Source organism: Phycodurus eques, chromosome 16 (assembly GCF_024500275.1).
Source record: "Phycodurus eques isolate BA_2022a chromosome 16, UOR_Pequ_1.1, whole genome shotgun sequence".
NCBI classification, from domain to species: Eukaryota; Metazoa; Chordata; class Actinopteri; order Syngnathiformes; family Syngnathidae; genus Phycodurus; species Phycodurus eques.
The window spans coordinates 176,890-197,457 of NC_084540.1; the positions used below are offsets into that span (position 1 = coordinate 176,890).

A 20,568-nucleotide genomic window follows, 5' to 3' on the forward strand; every position below is an offset into this window, starting at 1 on the left:
CACCATCTTGGATTCCTTCAGGTGTTCTTTTAGCAAACTCCATGCAGGCTTTCATGTGTCTTGCACTGAGAAGAGGCTTTCGTCGAGCTACTCTGCCATCAAGCCCCGACTGGTCGAGGGCTGGAGTGATGGTTGACTTTCGAGAACTTTCGCCCATCTCCCGACTGCATCTCTGGAGCTCAGCCACAGTGATCTTTGGGTTCTTCTTTACCTCTCTCACCAAGGCTCTTCTCCCCCGATTGCTCACTTTGGCCGGACGGCCAGCTCTAGGAAGGGTTCTGGTCATCCCAAACGTCTTCCATTTCAGGATTATGGAGGCCACTGTGCTCTTAGGAACCTTAAGTGCAGCAGAAATGTCTTTGGAACCTTGGCCAGATCTGTGCCTTGCCACAATTTTCTCTCTCTCTCTCTCTCTCGCTCTATAGATATATATACATACACACACATTTTCAACACCGCTTATCCTGGTTATGATCGTGGGCCGCTGGAGCCTATCCCAACTGGCGAAAGGTTAGACCCTGAACTGGTCGCCAGTCACTCGTAGGGCACATATGACACGTGTACCACTACACCATCAGTGACATATATATAAACTTTGGACACAGGGTACCGGGGTTCGAATCACGGTCAGGGTGAAATGGTAACATTCAGGTGAGTCCTAAGGCAAAACCCTTCACACTCACGCTGAGCGATACGCACAATGATAGAGTCGTACCGACTCGGACGTCACGTGGGTCAACAAGCTCCGCGTAAGGTGTTGGGAAACCAGGACAAAGTGCGAAATTGGCTACTAGAACAAGAGCAAGACATTCATGGAGCAGAGTGGAAAACAAGATACTGTTGTAGTGCTACTATTGTAGTAAGCCCAGTCAAAGGGGGTACATCTCGAGAATGTGGGAGGATTGGAATCTTCGGAACACCACATTAAGTAAGAAACAACTACTGGCTCAATGTTCGCATATCAGCAAGAGGAACTTGCTGTCACAGTTGGAGATAGATGAAGTACAATGTACTTCACCTTCAGTACAAAGATGCTACGGCAAGGGGGAGCCAGGGCACAGGGTCATTATGGGGTTGATTTCACCATCACTCGCAAAACACTGAGATTGGGTTCTCCTATCAGGCAACAATTCCGGTCAAAATGAGTAGGCATATGGATCAATAAATGAGCCATATAGATCAGTACATGAGCACCAGAGGGCGGCACGGTGGCCGACTGGTTAGAGCGTCAGCCTCACAGTTCTGAGGACCCGGGTTCAATCCCCGCCCCACCTGTGTGGAGTTTGCATGTTCTCCCCGTGCCGGTTTCCTCCTACATCCCAAAAACATGCATTAATTGGAGACTCTAAATTGCCCGTAGGTGTGACTGTGAGTGCAAATGGTTGTTTGTTTGTATGTGCCCTGCGATTGGCTGGCAACCAGTTCAGGGTGTACCCCGCCTCCTGCCCAATGACAGCTGGGATAGGCTCCAGCACGCCTGCGACCCTAGAGAGGAGAAGCGGCTCAGAAAATGAATGGATGAATGGATGATTCGCTGAAGCACTTCAGAAGAAGAAGAATAACCATCTTTTATTGTCATGAACATGCATGCATGCACACAAAATTTGTTCTCTGCATTTAACCCATTACAGTGACGACATACACATGTTAGTGGAACACACTGGAGCAGGGGGCAGCAACACACATGCATACACACACATACACACATTGAGGGGGGGAAAAAAAGTTTGGAAAAGATGTCCTGTCCCACTTAAAAAGACTGTAATTTTCATCATAGGAACACTTCAACTGTGAAAGACAGAATGTGGGGGAAACAAACCCAGAAAATCACATTATATGATTTTTCAACTATTTATTGGTATATACTTGTGGAAAATAAATATTCAGACAATCAAAGTTTAACTCAATACTTTGTAATGAACCTTTGTTTGCAATTACCGAGGTCAAACATTTCCTGTAGCTCTTGAACAGGTATGAACATGCTGTAGCAGGTATTTTGGCCCACTTTTCCATGCCTCACTTCTCTTGATCTGTCATGTTTTGGGGCTGTCGCCAACACGGACATTCAATTCCCTCCACAGATTTTCTCTTGGGTTGAGGTCTGGAGACTGGCTAGGCCACTCTAGGACCTTGAAATGCTTCTTATGGGGCCACTCCTTAGTTGACCGGGTCCTGTGTTTGGGGTCATTGTCATGCTGAAAGACACGTTCCATCTTCAATGCTCTCACGGAGGGAAGGAGGTTTTTGCCCAAAATCTCAGGATACATGGGCCCCATTCATCCTCTCCTTAATACAATCACAAATCTAAAAGCGCTTGTGATTGATGATGTTAAAAAAAATAAAAAAATAAATAAAGGTATGTTGACGTAATTCTTTGAAAGCAATATTCATCATTTTATTTTTGTTAAAAAGTACAATTTACAATATGTTATTGAGCTGTAGCGTCTCTTTAATTAAAACAACGAATGGTTAATGTTGACATAATCATGTCAAAATAGCTCTACAAGGGGGCGATCACGAGGCGGAAGTTCCGCCTATATGCCTATTCAGCCAATCCAAATGTGAAGAGCAGCCGCCACATAATGAATGAAGACTGAAGGAGGTGCGCTATCATCACATCCCAAAAAATCAACACCTCGAATTGTGAAGGACACTGCTGACACAGTTCAATTGAATGCTGTGGCAGCAGGTATCCCACCACTGGCGGTTTGTATTCACAAGAGGTCTGCAGCTGATGATGATTTTGCCAAACATGGCCTCTTCCTTCTGTTGATTAATTATCCTGTTTCATTCTTATTCTATGAATGCAATATTAATCAGAGTACTGTGTTTTCACTTGTCCTGGCACATACAGTTTATTTTGGCTTTGGTTTAGTTCCCCTTTAAGTCAAAATTTCAATTGCCTCTCTGTTCCTATGTTTCTAGGTATTCAAAGTTGGACCTCCAAGGCTGTATTCTTAGAGACGTTTGTCTTAACATCCAGCTGATCGGAGAGCCTTGTGACACAACTTTCAGCTGCAGGATGGGAGAAATAATGGTGAGAACATCAAAGTTATCTTTTTGAGGCAAAGAATAAATTGGACTAACATTTGCTTGACTTCAAGGGGACAGATTGTGGGAGATGGACTTTTTAATTGCTTATACAAATAGTTGTGCCTGCCGGCCATTAAGTGTGAAATTACGTGACTAAAGCCTGGATCAGACTATAAGACAAATTTGGTCTTTCGCGATTGCACTATGTCAGACTACTACCATAAAATCTTTCCCTATCTCGATCAGACAGTGGCAATACTACATGACATGTATTCCGATACCACCGTTTCACGTCTTTTACGATCACTGTCCTTTGTCTTGTCGCTATCCATTCGAGGATTGCTTGAGGTATGTCGACGTAATTTTAATACAGTACGGCTCGTGAGCAGGCAACAAAACCTAGCCTAGCAAGCTAGTGCTAGCACTAATGTTTGTACATAAACATGCCGGCTTTCTCATGCTCTAAAGCTTTGTTAAACATTGGTCTGTGCGTGTGAATAAGTGCTGACAACAGCAACCAAGTATGTTGACACACGGGAAGCGAAGTGCCGGTCAAAATACACAGTCCTATTGGACGATGACAAGGTGTGCCAAGGGCACATAGAAAAAAAAAACAACCATTCGCACTCACATTCACACCTACGGGCAATTTAGAGTCCTCAATCAACCTACCACGCATGTTTTTGAGATGTGGGAGGAAACCGGAGCGCCTGGAGAAAAGCCACGCAGGCACGGGGAGAACATGCAAACTCCACACAGGCGGGGCCGGGATTTGAACCCCGGTCCCCAGAACTGTGAGGCAGATGTGCTAACCAGTCGGGGGGAGTTGCCCGGGTGGCGGGACATCACCCGCAATGTGTGTGACCCAGAGTGGTGCACCGGCCCCACCGAGGCGCCCCAACATCGGCCGCCTAGAAGAGGCCGCAGGGGCCCGACCCCACAGGGAGAGAGGACCATCATACCCAGCCCTGCAGTACCGCCCCCGGGAACCCCTACACTATCCCAGCCAGCGCCCACTACCCATTCACATTCATACCTACGGGCAATTTAGGGTTTTCAATCAACCTACCACGCAAGTTTTTGGGATGTGGGAGGAAACCGGAGTACCGAGAGAAAACCCATGCAGGCACGGGGAGAACATGCAAACTCCAAATGCAAACTCCATGAGCCTTTATGTTCTTCTTGGTCTGCACTGGTTTTCGCCACTCTCTCTGGTGCCATTGGTGCCATTTTTGTCCAGCCTCTTCTATAATGAGTCATGATCGCTGACCTTAACTGAGGCAAGGGAGGCCTGCAGTTCTTTAGATGTTGTCCTGGGCTTCTTTGTGGATGAGTCGTCACTGTGCTTTTTTTTTTTATTATTAATTTAAAAACAATTGATTTATTATTATTATTTTTGGGGGATAATGGCTCTCACTGTGGTTCGCTGGAGTTGTAGAGCTTTGAGAAATGGCTTTGTAGCACTTTTCAGATTGATGGATTTTATTTCTCATCTGTTCTAGAATTTCTATGGATTGTGGCATTTTGTTGCACCTTTTTGAGATTTTTTGGGCCAACTTCATTTTGTCAGACAGATTCTATTCAAGCGATTTCTTCATATAACCGGTCTGGAGGGAATCAGGCTTGGGTGTGGCCTTCCAAAATAAATGTGATTAGCCATTGATAAGAACTGATGTCAGCTGTCCCCCGGACTCCCCTTCAGCTTGGGGTCCTAGGTATTTGCCTGCCTTGCCTTCTCTGTTGCAACACCTCTGACAGCGAGGATGGTTATCAGAATCAGAATCATCATTATTTGCAAAGTATGTCCAAAAAACAAACAAGGAATTTGTTTCCAGTAGTTTGAGCCGCTCTAGTACGACAAGAGACAGTCAATTGACAGAGAACACTTTGAGACATAAAGACAAAAATTCAGTCAGACAAAAACAGTCACTGAGCAATAAAGGGTTGCTAGTTATCTGGTAATGACGGTACAGATTTTGTTTTGTTTTTTGACAATTGTGCAAAAAGATGCAGAGTCTTCTAGCACTCAGAGCAGTTCGAATGACTCATATAGCAATAGTCCGGTGTAATGAGCGTTGCGCAAAGGGTGCCGAGACTTAAAGCGAGTAGTGCGATAATCTGGGACAATGTTGATTGTGCAAATGTTGCAGATACTCCTCAATCAGTGTGCAAATGGAGCATATGCTACTCTGGCATGAGTATTGGTCAACATGCATCATGTCCATGCATAAGGGTGTTGACACGTGCACTTGGCACCAGGCCACCCTGGGTAGCAGTTCGATGATCGACTTTGTGGTCCTGTCATCGGACTTGCGGCCGCGTGTCTTGGACACTCGGGTGAAGAGAGGGACGGAGCTGTCAACTGATCACCACCTGGTGGTGAGTTGGCGCCGATGGTGAGGGGAAGATGACTTTAATCCGGGACTTTAACCTGGCCTTTAAGGACTCGAACCTTACCAATGGAATGTGGGGAGACCAAAGAAAAAGAATGACCTGTGTATACATCACCTGTCACGACCTATATGAGGAGAAAACATGGGGGTAAATCTATGGTGTGTGTGTTGAGAAGTGGATAACTGAATGTGTTCTGAGGTCAAATTGTAAGATGGGTCATCACTTCATTTACAAAGTGTGTGCCATTATCGGAGGAAAATTTTTCAGGAATTCCCCATCTGGGAATAATTTCATTCAGTAGTGCTTTGATGCACGTTTTGCCGGAAATACTTCAATCCATTTTGAAAACATTTTTACCATAACTAGACTAGTTTTTTTTTTGCCTTCACAGGGGGTGTCAATTCTGCAACAAAATCCCCTATTTAGACACAAGATCTATCCCATGTGGCAATTAAACTTAACAAAACAAACAAAAACAGACAATGAGAGCGATGTGGCTTCCCTTTGGGGCCCACCCAAACACCATCCACAAAAAAGGCAGCACAATGACGGCACAAAGTGCGTTCAGTGGGAGTGGGAGTAGACGGTGAGTGAAGGTCATTGAGAAGAACAGGGGCAGCATGCGAAGGAGGAGAGGATAGACAGACGGAGGCCTTGGCTGCAGCATCCGCACGTGCTTTCCCCGAGAGACAGGGTCAGACACGGTGGTGTGTGCTGCGCACTTACAGACAGAAGAAACAATTCACCTAGAAAGTCACACAAGAACAAAGAACTATTGAAGTAACCTATGGGATAATACATTAAAAGAGTATATCGACTATATTTTGTCATGTTGCCAAAATAGTGTTCAGGATTATCATTTCCTTTTGGCAGTTTCTTACAATTCGGTCACAGACATTGACTCCAGTTTCTGCCCATTTGTGCGTTTTCTATTTTCAAGACATATTGCTTTAAGTTTTCTATCTTGACGCATGGATGTCTTTCGAACTTAGTCTACCAGGACGCTTCACTTTTTCAACCTCCCCATTTTGTTTGTATTGTGGTCCGAATTGTAGCAAGTAACATCGTTTTCAACATTCTGTGATGTTTTCCCTTCTTGAAGAAGTTTTATAATTCTCTCTTTTCTTTCAACTCACCTCTATCGCGTTGGAGCCATGATTCATGTCAAGCCACTTGGGGCAACGGCTCTCCATGGTGTGAGCACTCTTATTTAACTTCACCACAACTTTATCCTTGACCTGTCCGGTGTGTTCCATAGGCTTCATGGTGTTTTTTTGTTCAGTGCTGATGTCTAACAAACGACGGAGTTTTTCACAGAACAGCATCATTTACACAAACATTAGATTACACACAGGTAGACTCTATTTGCAAAAGTACTTACTTATGTGACTTGTGAAGGCAATTAGAGAAAGTCTAAGTAATGAAGGGGATTTGGCCTTGGTTTACAGGGTGTCCTCAGTCTACGACAGAGTTTCGTTCCTCCAACAGCAACGTAACCTGATTTTTCTACGAAAGCTGTCAGTCATTATTACAGTAACTATTTGTATGAGACAAATGAAATGAAACAGTTTCTTACCTTTCCTCCTGTTGTTGGCTTGCACGTTTAGAAGTTGTTGTACCACTGCGCAAGATGCATAGTTTATAATTATGACGCAAACATCATTGGTCAAAGCAAGTATTTCTGAATAATAATACAGTATATGAGTGTTGGTTTTACCACAAGACGTCAAAGTTTGAGGATCCCCTGTAGTAATATTCTACCAGCATTACTTCAACAGGTTATCAATAAGTCATTAATAGAGGAGGTATACCACACAATGGGGAAAAAAACACTGTCAGTTTTTAGATGACTGCAATAAAACGCAAGTTCATCAATTGAGTGGAATTTTAAGTGTACCGATATATTGGCATGAATAAATGTTGTTCCCTTCACTGACAATGTTCAATTGATCATTTTGATGAGTTGTTCCCTTTCTTCTCTTCTCGAAGTTCCTAGATATAGCCAGTCTACACGAGGCCCCTGTGATGGTTCAGGATTTTTGTATTTATGACATCGTGTGGCTGCGTGGTGCTGGTGCTTCTCCGCACTCCACTTCCTGCTGCTTGTATCTCAACGCAACGCTACAATGGGGGTACCCGACCGAGCTTGTACGTCATTTCAAGGTGTACTGGCGCCAGCTGAAAGGTCCAAATCCCACAGTGTCTGCAGGTGAACTGGTTGTGGTCGGCCGGGCATATTCAAAACTTTATCGGATAACAGAACTCTCAGTGCTTGAGCCCCCAGGCCAGCTGGAACTTCTGGTGGAGCCAGTAACTTGGAAGGGGTTCCAACTTCCAATGAGCTATTGGGGAAGAAGAAGTGTCAGCTATTCTGAGATTGATTGAAAAATAAACTTTCAGCTCTTGTGCTTCATGTAATTTCATATAACCATAAGACAAATCATACTCTGCATACTTGAGTACTGTGGAATTATGTATTGATTTTTGATTTTCTGTTTGTTAAACTGGACTATGAATTGTACCGTCCTGCTCACCATTATTGGCACCGCTTCATTTTTTGCGTGACCTGTATGATATCGTCAGAATAAAATGGAAATGTACCAAATTTATATCATCAGGATCTTTTACTTGGAGGTCCAAAGTAATAATTTAACAAAGAATTGTGGGTTGTTTTTTTCTTCTTCAATTTAACTATTGTAATTTCAAAGAAAAAACTGAAATCAGCATGTGCAGCAATATTTGCACCCCTCCTTAATATTTGGTTGCACAGCCTTTGGAAGCAATGTCAGCCTCCAAGCATTTCTTGTATCCATCGAGAAGCTTTTTGCACTTCTTAGGGGGTATTTTCTCCCACTCTTCCTTTGCAATTTCTTCAAGCTCTAGAACATTTGCAGGGTTCTTTTCCCCAATGGCACATTTCAGCTACCCCCAAAGATTTTCAATTGGATTGACATCAGGACTCATTGCTGACCATTTTAAACCAGTCCATTTTTTTCCTTTTCAAACATTCCTGTGCGCTTTTGGATGTGTGCTTTAGGTCTTTGTCTTGTTGGAGGACACGTTCTTTGCCTCAAACCAGGTTTCGCGCTAAAATCTCTTGATAATTTTCAGATTTCATGATACCTGTACAGTCAAGGCCTCCAGAACCAGATGCAAAAAAAGCAGCCCCACAGCATTATGGATCCTCCACCAGGCTTGACTGTTGGCAGGGTATTCTTTTCCTTTGTTTCATTGCAGCGTCTGTAAACATACTGTTTGTGTGCATTGCAAAAAAACGACATTTTTCTTTCATCTGTCCATAAAATGTTATCATTTGCTCTTTTGTATCCAACGCAAGTTCTCTATAGAAAAATGTTGTTTCACTTGATTCATTTTCTTCAGGAGATATTCCACATTTAGTACTTAAACTTCATGGGTGCCAATACTGGTGAGCAGAACTGTACGTTGCACTTTCAAGCAACAGTATTTTCTACGTAGTCCATTGTGTAACTAATTGTCTCGTAATAAATACTATAGGCCAATTCTCTTACTTAGGTTGTAGACTATTAAAAGAATGTATCATTAAGAAGCCAATACAATTTAACATAATTCCAAGACTGCAAATAAAAGTGATGTGTTGCACAAAGACTGTGAAGTTGATGGAAATACATTATAAACTACAATGTTATTTAGTAGAATGCAGACATCGGCCAAGGGGGAAAAAAATCTCGATCAACATAACATATTTCCAGTCTAAAAGTTGTCTATGTGGAGCATGGACAAAAGATGACAGCAAGTGACTATGTGATGTTTATATTGGGGTCGTGACTGCAGTTCTGACAATGGGAGAAAACAATAACTCGACATTGTATTTTCGTGCTGATAGAGGTAAATACTACGGGAGCATCGATTTTTACCACTCTTCCTTTTCAGGGTAATGGGTGAACTGCATTCAATCCCTGCTGACTTTGAGTGAGGCTGGATACACTCTGGACTCGTCGTCACTCAATTGCGGGAACATATTGGTCAGTTTGTATATCATTTGATCAATAAAAAAGGGAAATTCTGATTTTGCAATTTTTGGTGTCACCTTGGTTTTCTAATGGGTAAATGTCTCCCATGCCGAAACAGCCACGCTTAAACTCCTATTTTCAAAACGTTTTTAATGATTGAAAATTGTAGGCATTCATAGTCAATCCTTATTGACAGCGTAAATGGTGTTGGCCCATTGAAATACGCGTCTTATTATAATGGTAAAGATATAAAAATCGTGTGAGTTGCTCAATGTACGGTTTGCCCTACAAACTCTGCAGCTACAAGTGCATGAATGATCCTATCTGCTCATTAAACCCATGACACTCTTTGGCTTTATACAATCGGAATAACGGAAAAGACATGCAATCGCGCCGACATTTTCTCAGAAATAACATAATTTATTTTGCTGTCTGCTATTGTGTGTATGTAAAATGGCTGCCTCATCCTGGCACTTGAGCTCGGAGATTCTTCTGGTGATTGCAACATAATGAGGCTCTCTCCAGTGGCATTAACGGTAAGGACAACTTGAGTGATGAAGAAGGACCGTTTGTAAAAGAACCAACAAAGGAACTCTGAAGACGCTAACATGCATTTGTTTGTTTTCATGGAAAAGGCATACTAAGAGAGAGGAGAAAAATCCTATAGATCCAAAAATTTAACTAGCATCTTCACAAAATATTTTGCAAATCATGAAACTTATTTTCAGACACCTGATGGTAAAGACATTCTGGCATTAAATGTTTGAAAATTATTGGTTTAGAATATATTTTCTGAGAAACAATTATGACCTTGTGATGGATAACAACTGCCAAAATTTGAAATACTCATCAGTACAATGGATTTTTTTTAAAGGAAATTCAATGGGCCATGTCTTTACCGTTATTGATCAAATTATATGAAAATGATCCTTTTGCTCATGTTCATGTGTTTTTATTGTACCTATTTTTTATTGTATTTTTTTACTCCTGTTTTGGACCCTGTAGGTTTTAGTCATGTTTTTATGTGCATCTTGTACTTTTTTGGTTTTTGGTTTACAAATAAATGTTATATATACACACTATTTTTATTAATTTTTTACTTCTATTATTTTGCTGACTCCTGTTCAAAACAAAACAGTAACGCCTCTGTTTTTGTAAGTGCTCTGTAAATAAAGTTGGCTTAGCTCAAAAAGTATGCACTTCAATCACATCTTGTTTCATTTGATTAAATTCCACATTGGCGTGTAAAGGTAACCTCAGTCACTGTCCAAATACTTCTGGACCACACTATATGTGAACCACAACTACCAATCTTCATTGTAAATAGATTGCAAAAATGACATTTCATGAAATACATTTATTTGTCGTTTTGATTATGTATCGGGCAATGCATTACAGCAGTAATTCTCAGTGTGGTGCGCGGGCTCCCTCTAGTGGTACGCTACGAAATCACTGCCCAAATCCTGTTCCGTTGAATTTAACTTCAACATATTTGCATTTAATCTTGAAGAAATTTGTTTTAAAACTTTTATACAGATAAAATTTTCGTTTAACGTTTGTTTATTACGTGTTAATCAATCGAATCATTACTGAAGTACAGCGTTTTCATGAAATTCTTAAGTTTTTGCTTCTAACATTTTGACTTTATTCCTGTAAAATTATTATTTTTTCTTAAGTATTGACTTTATGCTCAACTAACAAATGTTTTTCATGTAACATAACGTTAATGTTGTTTAATGTGGATTCGCCCCCCCCCCACATAATTTCCTCATAATTTTTTTAAATGTCTGATTTTTTTCCCCCGGCCTAATATTTCAAATTTATTCTTGTAAACCTTAGGGTGTTATTTCCCCCCATAATCGCACAACTTCGCCACAAAAGTTGCTTTTGTTTTTCTCGTAAAATTATGCCTTTGTGTAGTTTGAATGAATGAAGTGTAGTTTGAATGAATGATTGAATGTGAATGAAAATGTCCCAAAAACATGCATGGTAAATTGATTGAGGACTCTAAATTGCCCTTAGGTGTGAAAAGAAACTGGAGTGAAGAAACTGGAGTCCCCGGAGAAAACCCACGCAGGCACGAGGAGAACATGCAAACTCCACAACCTGTTAATCTTGTCAAAATTATATCTTCACAAATGTAAATATAGCAAGCAAGTGCCTTCGTTTTCCCATTTTTAGTCAATGATGACTCTGACATGCAACTCCTGATAAGGACTCGAGTAACAAAATGGCTTTGAAAACGAAATGTATTTGTAACTACTACTTTACTCGCATAAAATGTTCTGTATACAGTTTGTATACTTGTTCGATTAAGTCATTTAAAAAAACAACAACAAAAACAGCAACTTGTTTCTATTCGAGATCACAACGCGGAATGTGACGTCATTGTGATTTACCCCTGCAATGCCGCCCCGGGCCGCGAGTCGGCTCAACGCGCTGCCGCCCCCTCAGCACATACACAATGAAAGGGAGAATCGAGGGCGGCAATCGCATTGCCAAGTGCGGTATGAAAAGGAGTTCAGCTAAAAAAATAATAATAAATGTGTTGACCAGTGTTATACAGCGTCCTGCTTCCCACTCCGAGTCGAAAGGTGGCGGTAATGCACCCAAATGTTTGCTAACCACCAAAGTAAAAAAATAAAATAAAATAGAAGGGAGTAACCCGGAAGTGACGACACAAACAGAGGAACAGAGAGGCCGGTAAATGAAGAAAAAACACTCCAAAGTTCTAAAACGTACTGGATCTTGTTTTTCACCTTTCAACGTTTCTTAAGTGAGTCGTTCCATATTATTAATAGAAGATTCTGATTGTTTATCTGTCGGCGCCGTTTGTAACATTTCGAGATGTAACGATGGCGGTAGTGGCACGCTAAATCGTGTTCGGTAGCTAGCCTTCGCAATTTCCTGCATTATTACACAACGCGTTGTGGTCCAACCTTATATCGATTATCAAAAGCTCACAAACTACATTAAGGGTACACAAGAATGTGATGATGGACGTCGTGGTAGTGAAATAACCCTGCTACTGCCAACTACTTAGCGTAGGCCTCACGCGTTAGGCCCTTCAAGTGTTCTAAACAAGTAGCAGCTATGTGAGGATTTTTTCAAATTACACGAGACCTTCCATATTCAAGTCATCTAAGTAAGGTCTCTTTTTTTTCTGTGACAAATATTGAGAAAATTAGGGCTTTTTATAACCTATGAAAGTGCACCAATTTCTGGTCAACGTCTTCATGCAAAGTCAATGGGGGTCGAGAATTTAGGTGTGACATCTTTTTGTTGTTGTTGAATCCGAGTTTTCACACTTTCATATCTTAATTTTCAAACTGATGTTATAATTGGAAAGCTTGACCAACACTGAAACTGTCAAGAAACAACAATGACATTAATTTCTGTGTAATGTTCTAATGTATCGTACCTGAAATGTAGTAAAATATACCAAATTAGGCTATGACTATTAGTGCTGTACATATTTTTTTTTATAATTGGTGCCATGCATAGTAAAAACTAATGGTCAACAATGAACACACCTGATACATTGTTGATAATAGTAAGGAATAAATATAGCACAGTTAAGTAAGGCATATGTAGTTAAAATTCATGTAAAAAATTCTGTCAACCAATTTACATCAAATTTGGTAGAAACATAGAGAAAACTATATAATAAAAGACCACCATATGGATTAGAAAAAAACACCCTTACCTGTAGCTTTTGAGGGGAGTTTGTGGACTCTAAATGTGGGAAATGTTGTCTGAGGCTTAATGTGTGATTGGTCTATTGAGAAATTTTGATGTCGTGATTAAAACTAGGAGATTTGTTCTATGTCCTCATTAGTGGCGTGGTGGTAAGGTGAAAAAAACAAATGCGGTAAAACATGGAAAGCAACGGTTCCACCGCCTCTTAAAATGCGCAATCACGAGTGTGACTCGTTGAGTGACCACTTTAGAGACTTAGTCAGCCGCGGTTACATGCATACCTACAATATGTTTTTAATTTAGTGTAGAAGAACAAAAAATAGAATTCATTGTTCAACATTTGCTTGGGAAGTGTGCTGTGATGCAAAATGGTACTTAGCGACATGTATGTTTTTACCTTTTTTAACACATATGTCATTAATACTTTAATTCTTCTCATCCCACCAATCCAAAAAGTGTGTCTTCTTGTGAGCGTCTGACTGGAAAGAGTCAAATATAGACTGCCCCAAGGGGAAGGGAGTGCCTTCTCGACGACCAGCAAATCAAAGAGCGTGGTACTAGTTAACCCAACCGAGTGTGTGAAGAGCAGTGTGTGGCCATCGTGAGTGAGCAGCTTTCCCTATGTGTGTGACAATGGGCGACATCAGCGACTTGGACCGACAGATTGAACAGCTCAGACGCTGTGAACTTATTAAGGAAAACGAAGTGAAAGCGCTTTGTGCCAAAGCCAGGTAACATATATACACACACGCAGCCACAAAATAACAAGTTTATGCTGGCGCTATACATTTTTGCGAAATGGAACAACAGCTGCTTTAATAATCAGTTTTCACATTGTTTTACATTTCATAGTGTAATTGTTTGCATATTTGTCTAATCATAAAGTTGAATAGTTTCTATTAATTAAATAATAGCAAAATGTCATCATTGGGTTGAATGTGCGGTTTGGTGACATTATGTGCACCACATAAAACATGGACCAGAGGAAGCGTAAAGAGTTGTTTCAGGAAATTAGAAAGAAAATTGTAGACAAGGACCTTAATGGTAAAGGCTATAAGACCAGCTCTCTAATCACAAGAACATCAAGCTGCTGCTTATCTTGATGTTCTTGTGACTACAGTTGTCTCCAACCTCCAATGAAATTAAAGGTGAAGTCCAAGGATAAGGTGCATCAGTGTCAGAGCGCACCATCCGTTGTCATTTGAGCCAAAGTAGAATTCACAGGGGAGACAGCCAAGGTGGAGACCACCTTTACAAAGAAATACTAGGAAAGCGAGACTGGAATTTGCCAAACTGCATGTTGACAAGCCACAAAGCTTGTGTGGGTTTGTCCTAAGGACAGATGAGACTAAACTGGATCATTTGGCAAGGCACATAATCTCTTATGTTCACAGACACAGAAATGAAACATACCCAGAAATGAACAGTCCCTACTGTGAAAAATGGAGGAGGCCGTTATGGGGAAAAAAATATACATGCTCTTCCACAAGACGGAAACCACTCATCATCAAAAATAATCGGGAAGGCCAGATTGGATTTTGCAAAGAAGTACAGAGATGAGCCACAAACGTTTTTTGTGGACTAAGGAGTCCAAGATTAACCTCTACCAAAGTGATTGAAAGGGCAAAGTATGGAGAAAGAAAGGATCTGCTTGTGATCCAAAACACACAAGCTCATCTCTGAAACACGGTGGCGGTAATGTCATGGCTGCTTCTGGAATGGGCTCTCTAGTCTTTATTGATGATGGAATCAGAATCATCTTTATTTGCCAAGTATGTCCAAAAAACACACAAGGAATTTGTCTCCGGTAGTTGGAGCCGCTCTAGTACGACAACAGACACTCAATTGACAGAGAACAATTTTGAGACATAAAGACATTGACAAAAAACAGTCACTGAGCAATAAAGGGTTGCTAGTTATCTGGTAATGCGCGTGTGTGTGTGTGTGTAATTTCTTTTTTGACAATTGTGCAAAAAGATGCAGAGTCCTCTAGCACTTAGAGGAGTTCGAGAGGCTTAATTTGCAACAGTCCGGTGCAATGACCATTGTGCAAAGGGCGCCGAAACTTCAAGCGAGTAGTGCGATAATCTGGGACAATTTTTATCGTGCAACATTGCAGATACTCCTCAATCAGTGTGCAAATGGAGCAGATGCTACTCTGGCATAAGTGGCCAGTATTGGTCAACAACAGATATGCAAATAGTGCAGCGTGGCGAGACTACTACAGTGACTGCACGAGTAATGTATAATTGGCCCCACAGAAATGTGACAACAAACGCAAGTCAAAAAATTGCCAGCATGTTGTAATGGAATTGTAGGTTAGGTGTTGATGGCAAGATGGAAGAAGCTGTTGGAATGTCTGCTAGTTTTAGTTTGCATTGATCGGTAGCGCCTACCTGAGGGAAGGAGCTGAAAGAGCTGGTGACTGGGAGGTGGAGGGTCCGAGAGGTTTTTTCACGCTTTTGTCTTAGTTCTGGCAGCGTGCAAGTCCTCAAGGGTGGGTAGGGGGGTACCGACAATCCTTTCAGTAGTTTTGATTGACCGTTGCAGTCGGAGTTTGTCCTTTTTTGTAGCAGTACCAAACCAGACTGTGATGGAAGAACACAGGACTGATTCGATGACCGCTGTGTAGAACTGCCTCAGCAGCTCCCATGGCAGGCCGTGCTTCCTCAGAAGCCGCAGGAAGTACATCCTCTGCTGGGCCTTTTTGAGGACGGAGTTGATGTTGGTCGCCCACTTCAGGTCCTGAGAGACTGTAATTCCCAGGAACTTGAAGGTCTCGACGGTTGACACAAGGCAGCTGGACAATGTGAGGGGCAGCTGTGGCGAAGGATGCCTCTTGAAGTCCACGATCATCTACAGTCTTGAGCGTGTTCAGCTCCAGGTTGTGTCGGCCGCAGCACAGCTCCAGCCGCTCCACTTCCTATCGATATGCAGACTCGTCATCGTCCTTGATGAGGCCGATGACAGAGGTGTCATCTGCAAACTTCAGGAGTGTGACAGCCGGGTGCGTTGAGGTGCAGTCGTTCGTGTAAAGAGAGAGCGGATTTGCGAAAGTTGGTGAAAGAAAGTCCGGAGTAGCCTCCTTGATGGTCAGCAAGTCTCCCCTTGTGTAAGTGAGTCGTGCAATGTCTCCAAAGACGAACGAAAAACACAAAAACAATACTAGAGAGCATAACCGAGGCGACCACACTGGTAGGCGCCGTCTTGGATCATCTTGTAACTCATGATGATAGCATCAGAATGAATTCTGAATTCAACAAAACCATTTTGTCTGGCAATTTACATAGAAATGCACCCAAACTAATCGGGAGAAGCTTCATCATGCAACAAGATAATGACCCAAAACACACTGCCAACACAACAAAGGACTTCATAAGGCGGAAAAAGTGGAAGGTCTTAGACTGGCCAAGTCAATCACCGGAGCTTAACCCAATAGAGCATGCATCTTACCTCCTGAAGAGGAGACTGAAGGGAGAAAGCCCCAGAAACAAACTAGAAATGAAATAGGCTGCAGTAAAGGCCTGGAAAAGCATTTAAAATGAAGAATATAACAGTCTGAAGTCAATGGGTCGCATACTTAATGCAGTTATTGGAAGTAAGAGTTATACCACCAAATATTAAATAGTCACTTTAAGTTAATTTCATAATATCTCCTCCTATACCTTTGCTCACTTGAAAAGTGGGTGGCTTCAAACAAAAGGTGTTCTGTCCTCAGTTGTTGAACACCTTTTGTTAAAGCTAGAATTCTGAACTTTTGTCTCATTTTCATTGTTTGATCTGAATCCCAAATGTCTTCAGTATACAACCAAAAGAGAGGAATTGACCTTGCCGTTCCAATACATTTGGAGGGGACTTTATCTTGAATGTGTGCAGGGCACAATGACATCTCAAGACTATCAAGGTATTCTAGAGAGAAAGCTTGGTCTCAGTTGCAGGTCATGGATCTTGCAACAGGAATAATGAGCCAAACCACACAGATAAAAACACCCAAGAATGGCGAAGAGCAAAACATTGGACTATTCTGAAGTGGCCTTGTATGAGCCCTGATGTAAATCCTCTTGAACATCTGTGGAAGGAGCGGAAACATGTCGTCTGGAGAAAGTACCCTTCAAACCTGAGACAACTGGAGCAGTTTGCTCAGGAAGAGTGGGCCAAAATACCTACTTGAGAGTAGCAGAAGTCTCACAGAAATTAAAGAAAAATCATCTGATTGCAGTGACTGCCTCAAAATGTTATGCGACAAAATGTTATGTTAAAGGTACCATAATTTTTGCCCAGGCCTGTTTTTCATGTTTTTTAAAATAATTCTGTTGAACCATTACATTTGTATTACTTTTGTCAGATTCATGTTGTTTCTGTGACCACTGGGTTTTCTTTCATTAAAAGAGGGGTACCAACAATTTTGTCCATGTGCGTATGGTATGTTTTTTTATTAAAACAAGTGTATAAACTATATTAATCGGTCAGTGATACAGGTAAAGTTAATAGAATATTATGGATTACTACATACTAATATTTAAATACGGTGTTGTAACAAGAATGTGTTGCAAATTGGAACATGGAATATAGTATTTTCTTTTCTATAGCTAGTCAATATTCCTAAATATTGTTGATGTAGTAATGAAATAAAGAGGGGTAGGAATAGATACATTTATACTTCCTCCTACTCCTTTTCAAACATGTAAATGATCAGGTATGTGTAAGCAGGCACCTTATCTATGTTAGTATTCTATTTTTTAGTTTTTGTTTTAGGGATTTTTGTAGTTGCTGATATTTAAAGTTTTTTGTTTAACTATTATACTTTTTGAAGTATTGTACTTTTTATTTTATACATCTTTGAAATAAAGGGAAAGTAATCTGTAATCCCCAAAGGTTGCGTCAAGGCAACTGGATGTTATTTATTTATTATTTTTTGTTGTTGTTGTTGGTCCAAAAGACTTCTTCAGTTCTAAAATTTTAGGTATGGAGTAAATAAGGTCATGTGTACAGTAAAATGTCTTATTTAAAACCAATTACTAGGAATTGAGGTATTTTTGATTTTGAAGTATTTTATTTTAAATACATTTTTTTAATGCAGTCACAAAGTAGCCATCTGTGTTCAAAAAGTCTGCTGTCTTACTAAATAGTATACATTTACAGAGAGAGGGCACAAAGAAAATAAGTCGAGAAGTTAACATAAATAAAACCAGTACAAGAGCAAAGTCATTGAGCAACAGAAGAAACATTTGGTCGCGGATCCAGTGAGGTATGCATTAAATTGACGTTTTTTGATAAATTGCAGAGACAAAAACTGCGACTAAGATAAATTCAATAATTTTAATGTGATGTGGGGAAAGAAATACTGGTTAATTTCCTTACATATATTATATTTAAGTAGAAATAATTTAAGTGTTGAAATTAACTCTTCTAATATGAGTTCATTATTTTTTTTATCCCCCCCTGAACAGCAAGCCAAAATAGCTTATTGCATAAGTTTGAATGTTTATACTTATCTGTTGAAACTGTCTACCCATCACCCAGTTTTCAACTTTCAGTTGAACCCATGTTAATGCTTTTTTGTATTGTCAGAGAGATTCTGGTTGAAGAAAGCAATGTCCAGAGAGTTGACTCTCCTGTAACGGTAAGTGTATTTTTATATTTCTCTTGTTGGCCATTAGTTGAAACGCACTATACTTTTAATATGTGACAATGATTGTCCAATTTACAGGTCTGTGGCGATATACATGGTCAGTTCTATGACTTGAAGGAGCTTTTTAGAGTAAGTTATTATATTATATTATACATTAATAATGGGACAACGACACAATTCTCAGCGGTTTGGCCCTAAGCACCACCACAATGGATTTGAAATGAAACGAATGATGTGCTTTCAACTGCAGACTTTCAGCTTTAATTTGGGGGTATTTACATCCAAAGCCAGTGACCGGTGTAGGAATTACAACCATTTGTATATGTGCCTCCCACATTTAAGGGGACAAAAGTAACGGGACAATTGGCCAGGTGTGTGTTATACCCTCATTATCCCATTTACAAGGAGTGGATAAAAGGTCTACAATTTGCCAATTTGTGGCACCAGGCTCCAGAGTGGGCCCCCGGTGACCCGCGTCCGAGCAAGGGAAAACCAAGTCCATCGTTTGTCATCATCATAAGGGGTCTTTGCAACGCAGCATGGAAAAGGAAAAGCTAACAGCCAAACGGACGTTAACACAAACAATGCTGGACAACACCGGCCCATATAGTGGGAAAGTTAGAATTGGCATGTCATTAACAGTATTTGTTAATGTAGTTTAATTCAATAATGTAATTTACTTACAGTAAGTTTGCACCCATTATCTCTGTCTCAAGTAATGTTGGTTTGACCTGACTCAGTTTTAAACATAAGTCGGTTCCCAATCCTTGAATGCCCCCTAGAGGTCATTATTTTACCTTTTGTCTAAAAGTCTAGATACTCTGTATACAGTACACAACAGAAAATGAATAAGTCATTTAAATAGACATTGGTCCATCTTGTGATCGAATCAGTGTTCTGTTTTTTTTAACTTGCTGATCGGCCCCAAATATCCTGATCGTATAAGGTGTAGTAAAATTAGCTACGTATATATAAGGATATTAAGGGGGGGAAAACAATTCAACGGGTGGCCCTGGGTGGAAAAACTAATGGCCCTCTAAACCTAATAACTTGGGCCATCCTCAGCAGTAACAACTGAAATCTATCATCTATCTTTCTCTTTTTTTCTATCACTGCTAATGGATTTTTCACATCTCTGAGGAGATATTTTGGCCGACTCTTCCTTGCAGAATTGTTTGACTAGAGCAAAAATGGAGGGTTTTCGAACATGAACGGCCTGTTTAAGGTCATGCCACTGCATTTCAATCGGATTCAAGTCTGGACTTTGACTAGGCCACTCCAAAACCTTTATTTATTTATTTTTAAAGCCATTTCGAAGTTGACTTGCTGATGTGTTTTGGATGGTTATCCTGCTGCAGAACCCATGTCCGCTTCAGCTTGAGGTCACAAACTGATGGCTGAACATTCTCCTTCAGGTTTTTCTGTTAAAGAGCAGAATTCATGGTTCCATCAATCACAGCAAGTTGTCCAGGTTCTGAAGGAGAAAAGCAGACCAAGACCATCACACTACCACCACCATGTTTGACTTTTGGTATGATGTTCTTTTTCTGAAATTATGTGCTACATATACGCCAGATGTAACGGGACACACGTTCCGAAAAGCTCAACCTTCGTCTCGTCAGTCCATATAATAATCTCTTTGGAATAATAGTTTTTTGGAAAAGTAAGTTTTCGCCTTGGATCTCTGCCACCGATGCCATTTTTGCCCACTCTCTTCTTTATTGAAGAGAACTTAACTAAGGCAAGGGAGTGCTGCAGTTCTTTAGAAGTTGTCCTGAGTTCTTTTGTGGCCTCCTGGATGAGTCATTGCTGTTCTCT

At 40.8% G+C, this 20,568-nt stretch overlaps 2 protein-coding genes across 4 annotated transcripts in view; both read left to right on the forward strand.

The window, feature by feature from the left end:
* The window catches only part of engase (endo-beta-N-acetylglucosaminidase), a 32,121-nt gene extending 22,638 nt beyond the window's left edge, over nucleotides 1–9,483 (forward strand). The window contains exons 13-14 of one of the 2 annotated variants that reach the window (XM_061701637.1): nucleotides 2,926–3,037; nucleotides 9,340–9,483. In XM_061701637.1, coding sequence (XP_061557621.1) covers nucleotides 2,926–3,037; nucleotides 9,340–9,351 — 124 coding nt within the window. In that variant the 3' untranslated portion in view covers nucleotides 9,352–9,483. The other variant, XM_061701636.1, reaches the window with a different exon arrangement.
* Nucleotides 9,484–12,083: 2,600 nt separating this feature from the next.
* The window catches only part of LOC133414366 (serine/threonine-protein phosphatase 4 catalytic subunit B), a 32,033-nt gene continuing 23,548 nt past the window's right edge, over nucleotides 12,084–20,568 (forward strand). Inside the window, exons 1-4 of one of the 2 annotated variants that reach the window (XM_061699654.1) lie at nucleotides 12,084–12,195; nucleotides 13,575–13,849; nucleotides 18,690–18,741; nucleotides 18,829–18,879. In XM_061699654.1, coding sequence (XP_061555638.1) covers nucleotides 13,740–13,849; nucleotides 18,690–18,741; nucleotides 18,829–18,879 — 213 coding nt within the window. In that variant the 5' untranslated portion in view covers nucleotides 12,084–12,195; nucleotides 13,575–13,739. The remainder of the gene's footprint in view (nucleotides 12,196–13,574; nucleotides 13,850–18,689; nucleotides 18,742–18,828; nucleotides 18,880–20,568) is intronic. The other variant, XM_061699655.1, reaches the window with a different exon arrangement.